The 16,768-nt window shown below is 58.5% G+C and overlaps 1 protein-coding gene across 1 annotated transcript; it reads left to right on the top strand.

Moving 5' to 3' along the window:
- Positions 1–1,261: 1,261 nt before the first annotated feature.
- Positions 1,262–15,613, top strand: WRAP73 (WD repeat containing, antisense to TP73). The gene is made up of 12 exons (XM_032863221.1): positions 1,262–1,442; positions 4,630–4,782; positions 5,283–5,399; positions 9,027–9,099; positions 10,233–10,336; positions 11,063–11,149; positions 11,423–11,557; positions 11,635–11,712; positions 13,179–13,284; positions 14,245–14,370; positions 14,810–15,001; positions 15,313–15,613. The coding sequence occupies exons 1-12, from the start codon at positions 1,374–1,376 to the stop codon at positions 15,453–15,455; spliced, it is 1,383 nt and encodes a 460-aa protein (XP_032719112.1). The 5' UTR covers positions 1,262–1,373; the 3' UTR covers positions 15,456–15,613.
- The last annotated feature ends 1,155 nt before the right edge of the window (positions 15,614–16,768 follow it).

Here is a 16,768-nt window from a genome sequence, read left to right as displayed (position 1 = left end):
GGGGCTTCGGCCGCAGAACCCACGCGCTTGTCACTTTCGGAGAGGCGCTCGGCGGCAGGCCCCTGCTGTGCGCTGCGTTCTGGGGCTCACGGGACCTGTTATCTGCCTCGGAACCGCCGTCCCCGGGCTTGCGTGACCCTCACGGCAGTGTCGCCTGTGGAACTGCGTCCGAGCCGGGCTGGTGCAGACCGGGTACTCCGGCCGCAAGGGTCTGCCTCTCACCTGGCGCGCCTGGCTCACTTCTGCACACCTCCACGGCTCACGTCCTGGTTTGAAGGCGCGGGGGTTGGGGACACAAAGACGAATCACGAGCACGGATTGATTTGACCCGGGACAGAAAAGGCTGGCACCGCCTACCCGGACGCGGACACGCATCCCCTACGGTTTTGTTCCAGGAAGCTGGCGGGGGGGGGTGCGCGGGGGGCAGGCGGGGGACTGTGCGCACCGAGGTGTGCGGGGGAGCCAGGCTGGGTCTGGGTCCCCAGAAGGAGGGTTGAGGCGCGGGTCCGGGTCCGCGCGCCCCGGGAGGGTGCGGAGGCGCAGGCAGGGCCTGGGCAGGGCCTGGGGGAAGCCTTCTTCGGGGAAGGAGGACCAGGGGTTCCCGGAGGGCATGAGTTCAAGGCGCTAGCTGGGGAGCGAGCAAGGTGCGCGACGCTGACGCAGGTGCGCGCGGCCCCGCGTGCCGAGGTTCCCGGCACGCCTCGGGCCTCCGGCCGGTCCCTCTGCCGTACGCGGGTCCAAATGCGCGCGTGCGGAGAACCGGAGGGTGCGCGCGCCCCCCGGCCCTGCGGAGCCCGCGTCCGCGTGGTTCTCCCCAGATCCCGGTGCCACCCGAGGTGGGCGAGGGCCTCACGACAGGCAGGGAGGCCGACGCAGCTTCAAAGAGCAAACGAATGCGCATTTACACCGCGCGTGTGGAACAGCCCGCGCGTGTGCACACGACTGCGTCTCCTAGGCGAGCGTGTCTGTGTGGCTGTGCCCGCGTAGTCACCTGTCAGTGCAAATGCCGTCCAACCGGACGTCCCTGCACAGCCGAACTTCAGATAAGCGGGGACTCTTGGTGTAATGTGTCCCGTGCGGTTTTGGGGACATTTATCCGCAAACATGATTCGTTGTTTGAAATTCAATTTGAGCGCACGCGCTGCGCCCCGCCCCCGCCAACCCCAGCGGGAGGGGACCGCCTGCGCGGAAAGCGGCGCCCGGTGGCGCGGGACTGCAGGAACTACAAGCCCCACAATGCTGCGCGGGCACCCGGGGTCCTGATAGGCTGCGCCGTGCTCTCGTCCTCCGTCACTTCCGGCCGCGGAGGTAGCGGTTGAGGCAGCTCTGCAGGGCTGGACTGACGTTCCCGGGCCCCGGGCTAGGCGGCCGCCATGAACTTCTCTGAGGTGTTCAAGCTTTCCAGCCTGCTCTGCAAGTTCTCCCCGGACGGCAAATACCTGGTGAGCGACCTCGGGGCCCGGGGGGAGGCAGCTCGGGGGTCCGCGAATACGGGCCTCGCTCCCGGGACCCGGGCGGATGCCTGGAACAGGGGCCCTGGGACACGGGGCTCAGGCTGGGGTCCTGGGCGGGGGACCGGGCAGATACCCCGAGTGGGGGGCAGGTGACCCGCGTGCATAGTAGGGCAGGGGCTCGGGTCGGGGGGCGCAGGCTGGGGTCCTGGGCAGGGGACCAGACAAATATCCCAGGCGGGGGGTAGGTGACCCGGGTGCATAGTAGAGCAGGGGATCAGGGCAGAGGACTTGGGCAGATGCTCCAAACAGGAGCCCCACGAACCAGGCTTGGGCAGGTGCCAGCCTCCCTGCCCCGGGTTTCGTCCCTCAGAGGCAGGCAGAGGCAGTCCTGCTTCACACATTTGCAGATCCGAGGGCATCAGCTCATTGTCAGGCTGACACGTAAGGCAAACGCCTGACTCCACTGGCTGTGGTCTGGTCTGGTGCAGCTACTTGGTCTTTTCCCGCCGCCTTCACCTGTGTCTGCCCCGGCCCCATGAGTGATGGGAGGAACAGCAGCCTGTGTCCCGACACACGGCATTGTCTGCACTCCTTTGAGCTTCTAGGACTTGGACTGTTCAATATTGGGGTGACAGAATGGTGCTGAACTCACTGAGCGACTCCGTCCGGGCAATGTAAGCTTTGAAATAGGCCAGTATCATCAGTGTATATCCTCAGAACCTTGTGTGCGGAGGCAGGAGCGGGGAGATACTAGACGTTGGAAATCCAGTAAGAAAAGATCATGCCTTGTAAAAGTGCACTTAGTTGTGTGTCTGAACTGACTGATGCCCCCTGGTTCTTTCTCAGATGGGGACTTACTGACATTCCTGTTGTTTGTCTAGGTCTTTGAGAACACAACTCCTTTGTAGAGGTGTTACTCTAAATCACGTAAACCGGCATTCAGCTAACACATACATAACGTCTTCTGCTTAATTCACCCCAGAAGCCTTGGTATGTTACTCAAAGTGCTCCCCATAAATTAGGTCCTTAAAAATCATTTCTGAAAACCCCAGTAAATTGTGGAAAGAAACATTGTATTACTTTGCTTCCTTTTTGTTGCTCTGTGGTTTCTCCGCCTTGGTGAAAATTCTGCAGGACACTCCATTATAACGTTACTGGAATCCTGTTCTTCAAAAGTCTATCCTAAATCCTAAAGAAAGTAGGTCTGTGTTGCCATTTTAATATCTTGCAACAGATTTGAGTTTCACAAGTGTTGATACAGATGTTCCATTTCATAAGGGGTTAATTGTAACTGATCAGAAAGCTACACCGTGACCCCTGTTTCTTCTGATCCACAATTGCCCTCCCCTCTCCTTTTGACAAAGAAAACTCATGAGGCCCCCCCCTTTTTTTTTTAAGATTTCATTTATACATTTATATATTTGACAGAGATCACAAGCAGGCAGAGAGGCAGGCAGAGCGAGAGGGAAGCAGGCTCCCTGCTGAGCAGAGAGCCCGATACAGGGCTTGATCCCAGGACCCTGAGATCATGACCTGAGCTGAAGGCAGAGGCTTAACCCATTGAACCACCCAGACGCCCCTCATGGGGCCTTTTTAAGATGAAAGTTCATAGAACACAAACCAATAATCTAGTTTTACATTGATAAGGATAAGAAGGAAGCCATTAACATTTAAAAATCAGTTCTTGATTTCTAAGTTGTAATCTAATCTTCAGTCAGCACATAAGTAAATTCAAGTTATTTGCTTAGATACGGGCATTATTAACAACCATGGCCACAAACTGTGTTCAGGAAAACAGCATTGACACTTACACATTTTCATAGTCAGCATTTGGAATGAGGCAGTGCAACTGTAGGAAAAATGTCCCTGCTTTTCCCTCCTGTGCTGGGAAAGCATAGTCGTCGTCCCACACGTCTCTTTGGAGCCTCCAGGATACCAGTGGGGTGTCCTACATCTCCAGTCAGTTCTACGATCCGCCTGGAGACCCACAGGTGGACAGTAGACACCCCACATCAGATGCCAGCCACAGTGGCAGGCCTTCAGGTTCCCGACAGACCCTTCAGGTGCTCACAGAACTCAGGGAAACACTGGCTTACATTTGCCATTGTGTTAAGGCACGGGATAAAGGATACAGGGGACCAGCCAGATGGGTGGGGAGATACATAGGACAAGGTCTGGGAGGGTCTCTGTCGTGTGCAGGAGCCTCGGTCCTCATGGGGGTGGGCTGCGTCATCTTCCCTGTGTGGTGTGTTCGCCAGCCTGGAAGCTCTCTGACCCCCACACTGTCGGCGTTTTACAGTGGCTTCCTCGTGATCAGTTAGTTGTTAACTCCATGGTCAGCCCCTCTCCTCTCTCTGGAGGATGGGATGGGGCTGAAAATTCCAAGCTTCTAACCATGGCCAGTATTTCTGGTGACCAAGAAACCCACCTAGAGTTGCTTCATTAGAACAAAAGATGCTCCTGGGGCACCTGGGGAGCTCAGTGGGCTAAGCCTCTGCCTTCCACTTGGGTCATGGTCTCAGGGTCCTGGGATCGAGCCCCGCATCGGGCTCTCTGCTCAGCAGGGAATCTGCTTCCTCCTCTCTGCCTGCCTCTCTGCCTACTTGTGATCTCTCTCCCTCTGTCAAATAAATAAATAAAGTTTAAAAAAAAAAAAAAAAAGATGCTCCCGTCACCCAGGAGGTTTCAAGGGGCTCACAGGAGTCCTGAGCCAGAGTCCGGGGCAGAGGCTGGTGCACATGCTCTGTTCCCTCGAAGTCAGCGAGCGTTTGCACAGCATCCTTACGTCTCAGTGGGCCTCCTCAGTGAGGACCCGAGAGCTCCGTCCTTACTTCCTGTGACTCGTCTGCAGGGCTCGAGCAGCAGAGCCCTTGGTTAGTTCACAGAAGTGCTCGTCCCACGTGGAAATGAGTAGAAAATGACTCAAGTGGAGAGTTTGAACAGAGTACTGTACCCTGGAATGTCAGTTTTCACACGTAGTTTGTATATTTCGACTGTATCCTGGGAGGACTTCTCTGGAGCGGGCGATGCAGTCGGGAACAGGAGGCGGTCCCGATGGAAGACCCGTCTGAAGGGAGAGGAGGAAGGGGCGCTCCTGCACGGAGGTGAGCACAGACGCTCTGAAGGCCCCTGGCTTTACACTGTAGACCATCGAGGCCTCTCTTTTCCCTTGCAGGCTTCTTGTGTGCGGTACCGGTTAGTGATCCGGGACGTAAACACCCTCCAGGTCCTCCGGCTGTACACGTGCCTGGACCAGATCCAGCACGCCGAGTGGTCGGCGGACTCCCGGTTCATCCTGTGCGCCATGTACAAGCGGGGGCTGGTGCAGGTGCGCTGCCCGCAGGGCCCACAGTCCCGAGGCCTTCCCAGAGCGCGGCCTGGACAGGGTGATCGTGTTCTGTTGCCCTCATGGTTTGGGGGCAGGGGAAGGGCAGTGTAGTTCAAAGCCAGTTTTGTCTTAAAATTATATTAGTTCTAACGGTTTAAGTACTTTCAAAACAAGAAAATACTTAGATCTTCTTAATTTGTAACGAAATGGACTTCCGTAACAGAAAGTGTTCAGAGACCCTGAACGTGGACATCGTGGGTTTTGGGAAGCGCACATGTGGTGTACAGATCCAGAGTCTCCTGAAGGAGCTCGTAGGGCTGGCGTAGCTTGTTTAAAACTCAGCCCAGTGAGGTCATGCAGCCGTGTGGCTTCATGCTGCCGTCAGGCCCCGGCCCCTCCGGAAACACCGGGAAAGATGCCCTGGGTCGGGAGCTGGGTTCCACGTGGTCCGTGTGCTGATCTGTTGTGGTTCTGCTCACTTGTGTGTGTTGCAAACGCAGGTGTGGTCCTTGGAGCAGCCAGAATGGCACTGCAGAATCGACGAGGGCTCGGCCGGGCTGGTGGCCTCATGCTGGAGCCCGGACGGCCGCCACATTCTCAACACCACCGAGTTCCATGTGAGTGCGCAGGCGCATGTCACTGACGATTGCCGTGAAACCATGAGGTAGCCAGAAAGCGGGTGCACTTCCGAGAAAGACTTGTGGCTTAAGTCGTCTGAGTATTAGAATCACATCGTGTCGTTATGTCATCTTTTTGCCCAGTTTTAAAGAAAAAGAAAGCAGATTTTTAAAAAGATTTTTATTTATTCACTTGACAGAGATCACAAGTAGGCAGAGAGGCAGGCAGAGAGAGAGAGAGAGAGGGAAGCAGTCTCCCCGCTGAGCAGAGAGCCCGATATGGGGCTCCATCCCAGGACCCTGAGATCATGACCTGAGCCGAAGGCAGAGGCTTTAACCCACTGAGCCACCCAGGCACCCCAGAAAGCAGATTTAAAAAAAATTCTTCAGCTACAATTTTAAGGACTCAAGCAGACCCTCTGACAGCAGGAGGTGCGCTGCGCTGCGAACCAGCTTCCGTTTTCCCCTTCAGCTGCCTGACCTGCGCCCGACCGTCGGTCACTGCTTCGTCCTTCTGTTCTTCCCACACTGGCGCTCCCGGGCCCTGGCACTGCACTGGGCTCCACATATGGACACGGGTGTTTGAGATCTAGCCATAAGTCCCAGGATAGTAGAAGTACGCCTCGGTGTGTGAAATTAGGGAATTTGGGAAGTATAAGGTGTTAGGGTAGAAGGTCTTTGGTGTTGGCCATGTTTGTTTCTGGTGCAGAAAAATCAACGAATCCCTTCAACGGTGTGATTTTTGAGGGGGTGTTAGAACCAGCATTTGGGTCTGAAACCCCCGAGGGCTGTCTGAGGTCTGGGCTCCCCGTTGCCCAGTGCGTGCATGCAGCAAGGCAGCCAGGAGGAGGCGGAGGACCCTGTGGGATGTCCCCTGGCGCGCTGCAGGGTGTTCCGCGTGGCCGTGGTCTGGGGCTCGCTCTGCCCCCAGCTTGCAGGGTTGGCTGCTTCAGGGCCACGCGGCCTCACACGGCTTCAGCTTCCGCTGGAAAACCTGCTCTAGCTGTGGTGTCTGCGGACACAGGCTGTGGGAGAGGGAGCGGGACACGACTGGTTTCCCTGTGGTGCCCACGTAGACACTTGCAGCTCGGAGTCCTCAGATGCGGGGCTCTGAGCTGGGTAAACGGCCTCGCCCGACCGTCTCCGTGGCTTGGACCCCTGGGGCCAGAACCCAGTCTCCAGACGGGCACATTCCACGGGCTCCCTGCCTCCCGTACGTCCCCATGACAGTTGTGTCCTTTGGACAAGGCGCCAGGAGTCTCAGAAGGGAAACTGGCACGTGCCTGCACACACGCGTGCACACACTGCTGTTTGGTCGCATGTGTGTAAAGTTTGTTACTGGAGTTCGTGCTCCGCACCCTGTGGCAGTTCTGTCCCCCGATGGGGTTCAGTTCCTGCGCACGGAAGGCGTGGCTTGTGCTTCCGGCTCCTCGCGGAGATCATGCCGTGCCGCGCCGGGACCACGCGTGACCTGCGTGGACGCCCTGTCTCTGCCCTGACCTCGGGGACTGCCTGGGTGAGGCAGGTGGCATTCAGCTTTCCAAAGCATTTGTGTCCGGCTTTAAAACGACCCGGCCCACAAGAGCCACAGGCTGTTGCCCCTGGTTTTAGTTTTCATTTCTCCGTCAGTGAGGTCGAATGCCCCCGTGTCTTGTTTTACACACCTGGACACTCTCATTCGTGAGGTGTGTGAAGTGTGAGTCTCACGCTTCATTTACGTACGTGATTCAGGTTTGTGTGGAGCCCGAATGGCATATGGGGTGAGGTAGGGATCCACTTTTAGCTTTTTCCCAGCAATGTTTATCAAGAACTGAATTTCTTTATATTTGCAGGACATTTCTGATTTTTAAAAAAACATTTTTAATAGATTTTTTGATTGATGTATTTATTTGAGAGAGAAAGCAAGCGCAGGTGAGGGCAGGGCAGGGGAGGGAGAGGGAGCAGGAGAATCCCAAGCAGACTCCCGCACTGGGCGTGGAGCCCGGCTCGGGGCTCGATCCCGGGACTTGAGATCCTGACCGGCGCCGAAGCCGAGAGTTGGACATTTAACTGACTGAGCCACCAGGTGCCCTGAACGTCTGTTTTTTCTTCCTGTTCGGTTGTTGGTTGTGGATGTGCCCATTGCACACAGTCTGAGCCCCTGGGTTGAGAGCGTGTCAGTGTCTGGGGGGGTTCTGAGCGAGCGCGTGAGGCTGTCACTGGCCGAGCCCGGCGAGGCCCTTGTCCTGCGCTTGAACCTCTGCTGTGCCTCGTCCTTCTCCACCTCGCATGAGTCTCCCTGCCCCGTGGCCGGTTGTCACGGCCGTGCTGGTCACGTGACTGGCTCTTCTGCTTCAGGCCTGTTCCTCCCCACGTTGCCACATCCCAGCCCCAGTCAACGGACAGACTTTCTCATGCACGTCCGCAAAGCCAGTCCACTACTGGTGAGCGGAGCCCCCACTTCTGGCACCTGCACTGTGGGAACAGGGACGCCCTGTCCATCCCCACGCTGGCCCCAGGGGCCACGTTCTCTGTCAGTGGGACCACGTGGCAGGCAGGCGGCCACTGTGTGGCGCCGTGCCGTCGAGGGGTCCGTGGGTGGCTCCGGTGCTGGGCGCCGCCGTGCTGCTCGGGGGCAGGCGTTTGCTTTCCACTTGCCCTGGGACACACGGCGGGCTGTTTCCCACGTGCACCGTGATGAGCAAAGCTGCTCTGAGCGTGCACGGGAGTGTGTTTCGGGGAGCCTCCGGGGTGGGATGCCGGGAGGGAGGTCCCTGCGGGCCATTTTAGGAAGCGGCCGACGCGCCTCTCCCATGCCCTTCTGCGCCCTGGCCACCGGAGGCGAGAGCTCAGGAGCCCTGAGTCCCACTGACGCTTGTCACTCCAGGTTTCTGCTCCTGGTGCTGTGTCGTGGGGTCTCCTTGGGGTCTGGTCTGCGTTTTCCTTGTGACTAAGGACACTCAGCAGGTGGTGGACTTCCACGCCGGCCGATGGGAGGGCACAGAGACAGTTTTCAGAAACAAAACTAGGCTCTTCACTTGTAGGCTCTGAAGGGGTCTGGGGGGTTGTAGACCCTCAGTATTGGTTACAGGTGCAGATGGGGGTTTGGACACACGAGTGTTGTGAAGTAGAGTCCCGCGTCCCCTCCGGGCTTTTCCTGGGCACATGGGGCCGTGTCCATACCGCCGAGCACTCGGGTGGGAAAAGAGAGGACGGGCGGCTGCCCAGTGGTCAGCCCAGACGCCGCCGTCTTCAGAGGCACAGGGGGAGCCAGGCCGACCTCCCTCAGTGCTGGGGACCCCGGCGTCCCCTCCGGCGTCCCCTCCAGCGCCCCCCACGGGGACATGTGTCTCGGACTGCAGAGCCTCTGCAGATCTGTTGCAGGAGGAAAACCGTCATTCCTTGGAAATTTCAAACCTCAACGCACTTACGTTTGACCTTGTGTCTGTCGCCTACAACGTTACAAAATGAAAACCAAATACCAAGGGCGTGACGTTTCACAACAGAAAACCTCCCTGGAACGACACTGGTTTTAATTCTGCAGCAAACGGCTTACTCGGGTCGCAGAGTGGGAGACTGTGGGAGGCCTGAAGCCCGTCTCGGAAACTGCTAAGTCTACACTGTTTTCTTTCCCCTTTTCCTCGACAGCTGCGGATAACTGTCTGGTCCCTGTGCACGAAGTCTGTGTCTTACATCAAGTACCCGAAAGCCTGTCAGCAGGGTGAGTGGCCGGAGCGGCTCTAAGCCTTTCCGCGTGGCTGGGGTCCAGGGAGCGCGTGCCCTCTCTATCACGGACACTTTGTGGCACACGTAGCCTCAGCAGCGTGTCCGTGCGTAGCCAGCCCTCTGCCTCCGCACCCAGACCTGCTAATGCCGCATCGGTGACGTCCCACGCGTGTCTCAGAGGACGAGGTCGAATTAAAGGGCCTCAAAGAAGTAGGGTTTACACGTGGTCCCCTTCCCTGTCGGAGGACTGGGCCCAGGTGCCTTCAGCTCATGCCCCTCCCGGGAGCCGCTCCCCCACCCCAGTTCTGAACTTCAAGCCTCTAGGCCTCCTGGCGGCTACCCCTGTGGTCGCCGTGCCGGGAAGTGCAGCCAGGTGACCTCGGGAAGGTGCCGCACGCCCGGCCCGCTGCCGCCAGGAGCTCGCGGGACCCGTTCCTGAACACGCAGTCTTAGTCTTTCATTTCACGAGCAGAAGGAGGCCTTACACGATTTGAATATTTTTCCCTTTTTCCTGTTGCCATTAGCAGTTTGGAACTTGAATGAAATGCAACTGCTCGTTCGTTATCTGTACAACTTGGATCTCAGGGTCTCTCCGGAAGGCAAACACGTTTCCTGAGTGGAAGCAAAGTCATCTGTGTGTTCTTCTGGCTCACGACGCGTGAGATGTGGCCCAGGGCTTTTTGAGCTCATACGGAACCGGAAAATTAACATTTTCAACCAAAGTCTATTTCCAAATTTTTTGCTTAAGTTCACTTCTCCCAAGTAGTCAAACTCAAAAGTAAAAATTCAACGTGTAATGAGAACCGACTTTAAACCAGTGGAATTCCCTGTGACTTATTTTCTAAAGACGCGACGACCCGTGTCCTGTGAGGTGCGAGGCGCACCTTTTAGTCACAGCCCGCGGTTCCGGGTTTTCTCGCAGGTCGCGGCCCGGGTTGGCGGAGTTCCGCAGAGCAGCCCAGCGGGTGCTGGAGCCCGAGCCACAGTCACTGTGTCGTGGCTCTCCTGTGGGCTGCGCGCACCCGCCCCTTCCCGCGGCCTCTACTTCCCTTCCCATGTCCCGTCCCTCCTCGAAGGTGTGGTTTGTCCTGCTCGGCCGGGGACAGCAGGCCCTGTTCCCCTCGGCAGGCATCTCCTTCACCCGGGACGGCCGCTACCTGGCGCTAGCTGAGCGGCGCGACTGCAAGGACCACGTGAGCGTCTTCGTCTGCAGCGACTGGCAGCTGCTGCGGGTAGGGCGTGCTCGGGGAGCCTGCGGCGCGGGGTGGCCGACGTGGGCATTCCCGACAGCTCTGGGGCCCCTTCAGGACACTGGGTGACAGGTGACGTCCTCTGTCCGAGTGCGGAGCATGGGCCCACCTGGTGTGCGGTGGACGGGACGTGCCGTCCTTGGGAGCATTTTCCTTCTGTTAGCGTAGTGGGATTTGCGTGTGTGTGGCTGGAGGAGGCGGAGTGCCTACTCTGGGCAAGATGCCAGGGTGCTGCGGTGCCGGCAGCCCAGGGCGCAGAGCCCTGCCCTGGCCGGGCTTACATCTGCGGGAGGCCGGGTGCAGAGAAGCTTCTGGAATGGGAATGGCCATTCCATCAGAGCACCAAGGAGTCCTTGCTGACTGGGCATGGAGGGTCCTGGCACAATCTTGCCTGAGTTGGCCTTGCAGGAGTGAGGCTGAGCCAGGCGGGAAGAGGAGGGAGAGGGGAGCACGGGGAGGGCAGCGTGAGGGACTGTGCTGGGCCCTTTCCTGCCTGGTGGGCGTAGCCATGTGCTGGCCAGCCTGGGACCTCCTTGGTGCTCCGGCAGGATTTTAATTATGGAAGGACAGAGCTATAGATATTCTTGTCCATTTCTATATAAAGAAATTAAATACTAAATGTGTAAAATAAAAACCTCAGTTATAAATTGTGCCTTTGTTTAAGGAAACACTTTCAAAAGTAATGTTTCTCGCTTTTGCCTTTGGAAGCACTTTGATACGGAGACCCAGGACCTCGCAGGGATTGAGTGGGCCCCAAACGGCTGTGTACTGGCGGTGTGGGACACCTGTCTGGAGGTATAGAAAGTGACCAGGTAGAGCTCTGTGACTTAAGCGCTGTGACCTGTGTTTACCTGAGGTTCTGCGGCGGCCCGGTTAGCCTCCTGGGCTCCGATGCGGAGCTGCAGTCCTTTGACGACAAAGTCCTTACGTTTGTGGCCAGGGTCCCCCACTGTCGCCACTATCTTCCCTCCAATGTCCCACACACTGTCCCAGTCCTGCTGGCAGGCGTCTGTGTCCTTCCCCGGCTCAGGTCAGCACCAGACTCAGCCACCGTGGTGTCTCCTTCAGTACAAGGTCCTGCTCTACTCCTTGGACGGCCGGCTTCTGTCTGCCTACTGTGCCTACGAGTGGTTCCTGGGCGTCAAGTCGGTGGCCTGGAGCCCCAGCAGCCAGTTCCTGGCGGTGGGAAGCTACGATGGGAAGGTGAGGACAGCGCAGCGCACGCGGGAACACCGAGGGCCCAGCGCAGGCCGGGCCTCACGCGCATGTTCTCTCCCCAGGTGCGCATTCTTAATCACGTGACTTGGAAAATGATCACAGAGTTTGGGCATCCAGCAACTGTTACTAATCCCAAAATAGTAAGTCTGGAATGCGGGCCTCCATCAGGGCAGTATTTGGGGAAGGGAGGTAGAAAAATGCGCTTTTCTCTTCACGCTGTTCCTTGTGATCCAGGCACTTATATCACTAGAAACTTATGTCACTGTGTTTTTCTTCTCTCTTTTTATTTATTTATTTACTTATTTTTAAAGATTTTATTTATTTGACAGACAGAGATCACAAGTAGGCAGAGAGGCAGGCAGAGAGAGGAGGAAGCAGGCTCCCCGTGGAGCAGAGAGCCCGATGTGGGGCTCGATCCCAGGACCCTGGGATCATGACCTGAGCCGAAGGCAGAGGCTTTAACCCACCGAGCCACCCAGGCGTGCCCCCTCTCTCTTTAAAAAAAAAAAAAAAAAAAAAAAAAAAAGATTTGACAGAGAGACAGCGAGAGAGGGAACACAAGCAGGGGGAGTGGGAGAGGGAGAAGCAGGCTCCCTGCTGAGCAGGGAGCCCCATGCGGGGCTCGATCCCAGGACCCCGGGATCACGACATGAGCCAAAAGCAGATGCCTAATGACTGAGCCACCCAGTGCCCCCAGAAACTTCTGTCACTGTAACATTTCACAGGACTAGAAAGAGTGTCCTTGCCCTATCCCTCCCCCTCCCCAGATGTCACAGATCTGCCCCTGCTCTCGGCACTGTAACCAGGGTCTCCCACCTGCCGGCACTGAGCAGATATCTAGGGGTGAGAACCAGACCAGAAAAATAGAAAGTGGGTGTCCCCGAGCAGGCAGGGACTGGCAGTGTGCTGAGGGATCACAGCGTCAGATGCCAGGAAGAAGTGATACAGGATCTGAGGGAGAAGCGGTTCAGGCAGTGGAAACAGGAAGTGCAAAGGTCCTGAGGCAGGTGCTGGGGGCGGGGGCAGCCCAGCCGGGGATAGACAGACCCTGGCCTTGGGGAACTTGCCCACAGATGAGAAACATGAGTGAAAACAGAAGGAAGAGGGGGGGATACCTGGGGAAGTCAGGCTCAGGCGGGGCCCTGAGGAGGCACTGGGCTGGAGGTGTGGGCAAGGTTGTGGGAGGCCGAGTCCAAGGGGGCCGGGCCGTATTGCCCTGGAAGGGTGTGCTGCAGGTCCTTCCAGCCACAGCCCCAGCGCCTTCTAAAGCTGTAAGGCAGGCTGGGGCTCCTCACCTCCTCGGGCATGGGCCTCTCAGGCCTCAGTCCACAGATGCCCCCTCGTTTCCTGGGCCTTGCCTCCTGGGAAATGCCTGTGTGCGCTGGCCGAGCCGCTGGCCGCGTGATGCAGGTTTGTATGCCGCCAGCACACACGGAGGGCGTTAAGAACCTCACGAGGGAGCGGGTGTTGCTGGGCAGGGTCCCTCCTGTCCCCAGGAACAGCACCCCTTGCCACGAGGTCAGGCGTCACCATTATCAGGTGCTGTCACCGCCTGTGTTCCTGCCCGTGCCGCGCGGGCTGGTGGCAAGACTGTTGTGTGTTCCAGGTGGTGTATAAGGAAGCCGAGAAGAACCCGCAGCTGGCGCTGGGCCGCCTGGCCTTCCCCCCACCCAGGGCAGCAGCCGGCGCGGCCTCCAGCACGGAGAGCAAATGTGAGCAGCAGAAGGCCGGGGCCGTCCATGTTCTTCTTTCCTTTTTGTTTTCTAAGATTTTATTTATTTATTTGACAGAGAGAGACCACCAGTAGGCAGGGAGGCAGGCAGAGAGAGCGGGAGAAGCAGGCTCCCCGCTGAGCAGAGAGCCCGATGCGGGACTCGATCCCAGGACCCTGAGACCACGACCTGAGCCGAAGGCAGAGGCTTAACCCACTGAGCCCCCCAGGCGCCCCTGGACATTGTTTTTTTTCCTTTAGCTATATTTTCCCTTTCCTGTAACACTTCTCAGCCAGCAGCCCTCACTCGGGGAGCGGCAGAGCAGGGGGAGGTGTTTGCTGATTGCATCTAAGTGCTGGAACCCAGGCTTGACAGCTGGTGCTCCGCGGGCGATCTCCCTAATGACTGGGCAAATGCCCCCCGGTCAGCGAGACGGGTAGGAGCAGTCCGTCCGGGCCCTGCAGCCGCGGGGCTGCTTGTGGGTCTCGGCCGTGGGGTCTCCGCTTCTGTGCGGCGCCATGCAGGCTTTTGGACAAGAGGGGGCACTGGAGCAGTGGCCAGGCCGGGCTCTGTCAGCACCCTCAGGGGGGCGGCCCGGACCCAGCGAGCACACTGCCCCCCCAGCCTTCTCATCCTCTTACGACCTTTTGCTGCAGGTCTTACGTTGTTTAAGACTTTCCCGTAGAGCAGTTTACGTGTACAGCAAAGTGAGGGGAAGGCCCCGAGTTCCCACACGCCCCTGCCCCGCATGGCCGGGCATCTCCGCCCCGTGGACCCCGCTGCTGCAGGTGCATCTGCTGCCTGGACGCGGGACACGGCTAAGCCCCTACTTCATAGGCGTTTGCCTGACGTGTTCACATGCCGGTGTCATTCTGCGGGAGGGCCAGGGGGCGGCCGCGGTGGGGTCCCAGATGTGCACGCCACGACGACCCCGCAGCATCCCCTCTTCCAATGTTCTAGATGAGATTGCCTCCGCGCCAGTTTCCTTACAGACTCTGAAGCCCCTCGCTGACCGAGCAAACCCGAAAGTTGGCGTAGGAGTGCTGGCCTTTAGTCCGGACAACTACTTCCTGGCGACAAGGAACGGTCAGTGGCCACAGGCCTGCACCGGGCCTCTCGCGGTTTCCTTGGGTGCCCAGGCATTCAGAGCCGAGGAGAAGAAACCAGGTATCAGGCTTCCCGGAGGGCTGCGTCCTCCCTGGTGCTGGCACGGCGTGCCCGCGGAAGCTTCTGGAGGCGCAGGCCTTGTCTGGGCAGAGCAGCAGCCGGTCGACCGCTGGCCTCGTCCTCTGTTTGGTGAAGAACAGGGTCCGGACAGCATGATGGCCGAGGGCCCGTTTTAGACAGGGAAGGTGTTTGTGGTTTTTCAGGGCATAGAAACAGTCGTCAGGCCTGTGAGCCTGGGGGGAGGGGCAGGGAGTGTGCGGCCCATGAAGACCCCAGAGCAGCAGCGCCCATGGGTCCCGTGGCCCAGCCTTTGGGGCGCGGGGAGGAACCGAGCACCTGCCGCGTCTTCCCTCCTCAGACAGCGTCCCGAATGCCATCTGGATCTGGGACATACAGAAGCTGAAACTCTTCGTGGTGCTTGAGCAGCTGTCCCCAGTGCGCTCCTTCCAGTGGGACCCACAGCGGCCCCGGCTGGCCATCTGCACGGGCGGCAGCAAGGTGTACCTGTGGTCGCCGGCGGGCTGCGTGTCGGTGCAGGTGCCTGGGGAAGGTGAGCACAGCGTTCCCGAGTTCCTCCTGGCTGGCTGCAGACAGGACCCCAGCGGACGGGCACAGCCTGGCTCGTTCGCGTTCCTGTCTCAAGGGTGAAGCGAGGGTCACTGTCCGTGTCTTCAGGTAAACGGCACAGCCAGTCCCCAGCGTGCACGCCCTGGCATTGGCCTGGGGCTCGCAGCGTCTCTAGGTTGTAAGAAGGCCCCCCGAGCTGATCTGGGGCTGGGGCTGGGTCTCTCTGGGCCTGTCCTCTGCCCATGGGGTGTGGTGTTGCTCTCAGCCTTTAACCCTCTGGCCACCTTTCTCCAGGTGACTTTCAGGTGCTTTCTCTGTGCTGGCATTTCAGCGGGGACTCACTGGCCCTTCTCAGTAAGGACCACTTCTGTCTGTGCTTCCTGGAGACCGAGGAGAGAGTTGACACAGCCTTCGGACGGCCGGGTGACCACACCTAGGCCGTGTGCGTATCTGGGTCCTGGTGAGACCGAGGCAGGACGCCTGGCATGTGCCGGCTGCAGAGAAGGGATGGGCTTTCCTGGGCGCTGCTCCAGCCTTGGTGGCCCACAGGAAATGATTTGCTGTTATCTTCCTATAGCATTTTTGTAAATATGTATGGTACTAATTTTTATTTAAAACAAATATTTTCTAATTCACAAAATGGCTGATGGCTTGTGTTCATGAAAGGTTTGGTTATGGAGGGACTCCTTGTTTCAGGTTTTGGGGTCACTAACGGGAAGGAGCTGACCCCGTTTCTCCCTCAGGCGGATACCTGCTCTGCTCTGGGGCCCCGATTTCCCGTCACTGGGTGGTGTTTCTGGAGAACGGGCTTGGGCTTCACATGGGCAGTGTTCTGGAGTGCAGGGAGGGGAGCCCTGAGCACTGGAAGGGCGGTGCCACATGGGGAGGCGGGGAATGGAGGCCCCAGGGCCTCTGGGTCAAGGTCAGGTCTGCAGAGAGTCCACCCTGGCCTTCCGGCCACCTCTCAGTCCAGGTGCTTCTGACAGCGGCCCGGACGGAGGAGCACCAGTGCAGGAAGCAGGCTTCCAAACCTGGGTCCGTCAGCCCGGCTAAAGGCTCAAGGCTGGTTTGCTCGCCACTCCCTAGGTTTTCCTCTGAGCGAGCTGCACCGGGGCAGGAATTCCTTACCCAACGGCGCACAGCCAGCTGGCAGCCTTACAAGGCGAACAACTTCACAGAAGGAAGGACATCCGTTGGGTCGTAAATGTCTTTACTACGGGACCAAAAGGGAAGGCTCGAGACCCAGGTGGCGCGGAGGCGGCCTTTCAATGCGCACAGGCTGCTGCGTTTGGCTCCCAGCCGTGCCGACTAAAGCCACGCCGGAGCCGAGGGATGCGGAGGGAGGAGCCGTGAGCCGGCGCTTCAGGCTGGGGACACGTGCTCCCAGTCGAGCCCGCCAGCCGAGGGCAGGTGCGCGAGTGGGCGGCGTGCCGCGGTTCCGCCTGGACACGCTCTGCTGGCTGCGCGGCGTGGCGTGGTCAGGGCCACATGGACGGCCTCGGGTCCGCGTGGGCGCGGGGGTCACCGAGCGGGGGGTCAGCAGCATAGGAGAGGAGACTCTAATACAGTCCCTTTTTTCAAAAGGGCATCTTGAAAAGCAAAGTAAGGGATCCCCATTTTAAATACGAAAATGAGAATCCAAACCTAGACGAGGCAGGGTCGTCAAACCGTCTGCCAGGAACTAAGAAGGTGACTCAGATTAATGAACTGTCTCCAAGTGACTTCCTGCGGACTTCCGGGCCTGGGAAGG

Source organism: Lontra canadensis, unplaced genomic scaffold (genome assembly GCF_010015895.1).
Source record: "Lontra canadensis isolate GAN:19392208 unplaced genomic scaffold, GSC_riverotter_1.0 scaffold25, whole genome shotgun sequence".
Taxonomy (NCBI): Eukaryota; Metazoa; Chordata; class Mammalia; order Carnivora; family Mustelidae; genus Lontra; species Lontra canadensis.
The sequence above is the reverse complement of the archived record's forward strand: the minus strand, read 5'-3'. Positions and strand labels throughout refer to the sequence as shown.